Genomic DNA, 1,933 nt, shown 5'->3' on the forward strand with positions numbered 1-1,933 from the left:
AGATCGGCATATCTCTAGCATTGACCTGTGTGATAACCTGACGGTAAGATTCATCGAGACCTTCTAGAATCCTGTCAGTTATGTCTTCTTGATCCATTGGAGACTTGAGAAGGACTAAGTGATCTGTGTGTATTTTTATGGCTTGCATATATTCTGTAATGGATTTTCCGCTTTTTGTTACGCTCTTGAGCTGAGCTTTAACTCGTTTGATTCTGGCCCGGGAAGCTTGGGCATAGATTTTGGCCAACTTGTCCCAGGCATCCTTGGAGGTTGTACAAGAGGCGATGAATGGAATGATGGTCGGGTTAAAGCTCCGGTGATTGCACTTAAGATGAGACGATATTGACGACCCCAAAGTGCATGAGCAGGGTTTGGGATTGTTGTATCGCCAGTGACAATGGTTGGCTCAGGTTATAGGTTGGTTCCATCAAGAAAACCAAGGAGGTCGTAGCCGATGAATATGTTTAAAAACTGGAAGTGCCATGACATGTAGTTGTCGGAATTGAGTTTGAGAGGGGCTTGTGTTGTTGGATTGATGGTGATGATGTTGGTGGCGGTGAATGGGGCAGAGATAGTTGTGTTGACATCAGTCATGGCTGGTGGATTGGAAAAAAAAAAGGTGACGATTAGTCGTGTGGTTTTGATACCATAACAAGGTATGTTTAGCTTGAATGATTTATAATTTCATTAAGTTATGCATCTCAATTTATACAATATTACAATGACTAATTAAACACAAAATAATGCTTGTTAATGCTATACAGATAATGAAATGAGTTATTACATATTATATACAGATAGTGCTGTTACAGATTGTAGTGCAGATGCCTGAATAACTATTACAGGTTGTAGTGCACTAGAAGTTGGAACCAAATGCGCTTCAGTAGCTGAGTTGGGCTGGAAGACCATGGGCTTCAGGCTATTAACATATAGTATTATAATATTTTTTTAATTTCTTTTAAATTTATTTAAAAACATTTGTCTATTACACAAATCCATATTTATAAATTCAAAAAGTTAACTCATAAATAAAATCTAAAAATCATGAAATGTTGAATTAGTTAGTTTAATGAGTACAGTATAACTCAAAAAACAAAAAGAAAAAAGAAAAAAAAAGAGTACAGTATAATTAATAATTTATTTTTCATTTACAAACTTTATTGGGATTCATATTCGTTCCATAAAAAGTGGCCACCCATATAATCTCTGTTATAATATGCTTGCTTTATTCTTCTACTCCCTTCTTCTATACAATAGCTACTAAGAATTTTTCTTTTTATCTTAGGAAGGATTTTCTTAATTTCAGAAGTGATGAATGATTGGGCTGCTCCGCTTATCGCCGCCGTTCTGTTTGCATTTTTACAACCTGGATTGGTGGTTCAGATACCCGGAAAAGAAAGGCCTCTTGATTTTCTAAACATGAAGACAAGCATAGCTTCCATTTTTGTTCACACTATTCTCTATGGTTTGCTTCTTATTCTATTCCTTGTTGTCATGCATCTTCATCTCTACGTTTAGCCCAAAAATAATTAAATAAATAAACATAGTTAAATATTTCTTTTTAGCTTTAAAATTCTGGTTGCTTCTAGCTTAATTTTTTTTTTATATTATGCTCTGTTTTTAAGGTAGTTTCCTTCATGTTCATGTTTCAAGGATTGTAATTAACCTTGAGGAATAAATCATTTATGTTTCCTTAATCAAAGCTTTGCAACTTTCTTCATGCACTCCACCATTTCTGTAAAATCAAACAAAACAAAACAAAACAATATTGAAGGATTATTTTCAATGCCATTCACTGACTCACTCTTAATCGTCATCATCTATAATACTCCTAACTCACTCTATTATCTACCTAACAAACATCATTATAGATTTTGATTAACTCATTTTGGAGTGGAGATGGATTGGGGATTCGTACACAGAGCTTGGGACA

General features: G+C 34.7%; 1 protein-coding gene across 1 annotated transcript; it reads left to right on the forward strand.

The window, feature by feature from the left end:
• Positions 1-1,311: 1,311 nt before the first annotated feature.
• Positions 1,312-1,518, forward strand: LOC139885237 (uncharacterized). The gene has a single exon (XM_071869170.1). The coding sequence runs from the start codon at positions 1,312-1,314 to the stop codon at positions 1,516-1,518; it is 207 nt and encodes a 68-aa protein (XP_071725271.1).
• Positions 1,519-1,933: the final 415 nt, after the last annotated feature.

This window comes from Rutidosis leptorrhynchoides, unplaced genomic scaffold (genome assembly GCF_046630445.1).
Source record: "Rutidosis leptorrhynchoides isolate AG116_Rl617_1_P2 unplaced genomic scaffold, CSIRO_AGI_Rlap_v1 contig89, whole genome shotgun sequence".
NCBI classification, from domain to species: Eukaryota; Viridiplantae; Streptophyta; class Magnoliopsida; order Asterales; family Asteraceae; genus Rutidosis; species Rutidosis leptorrhynchoides.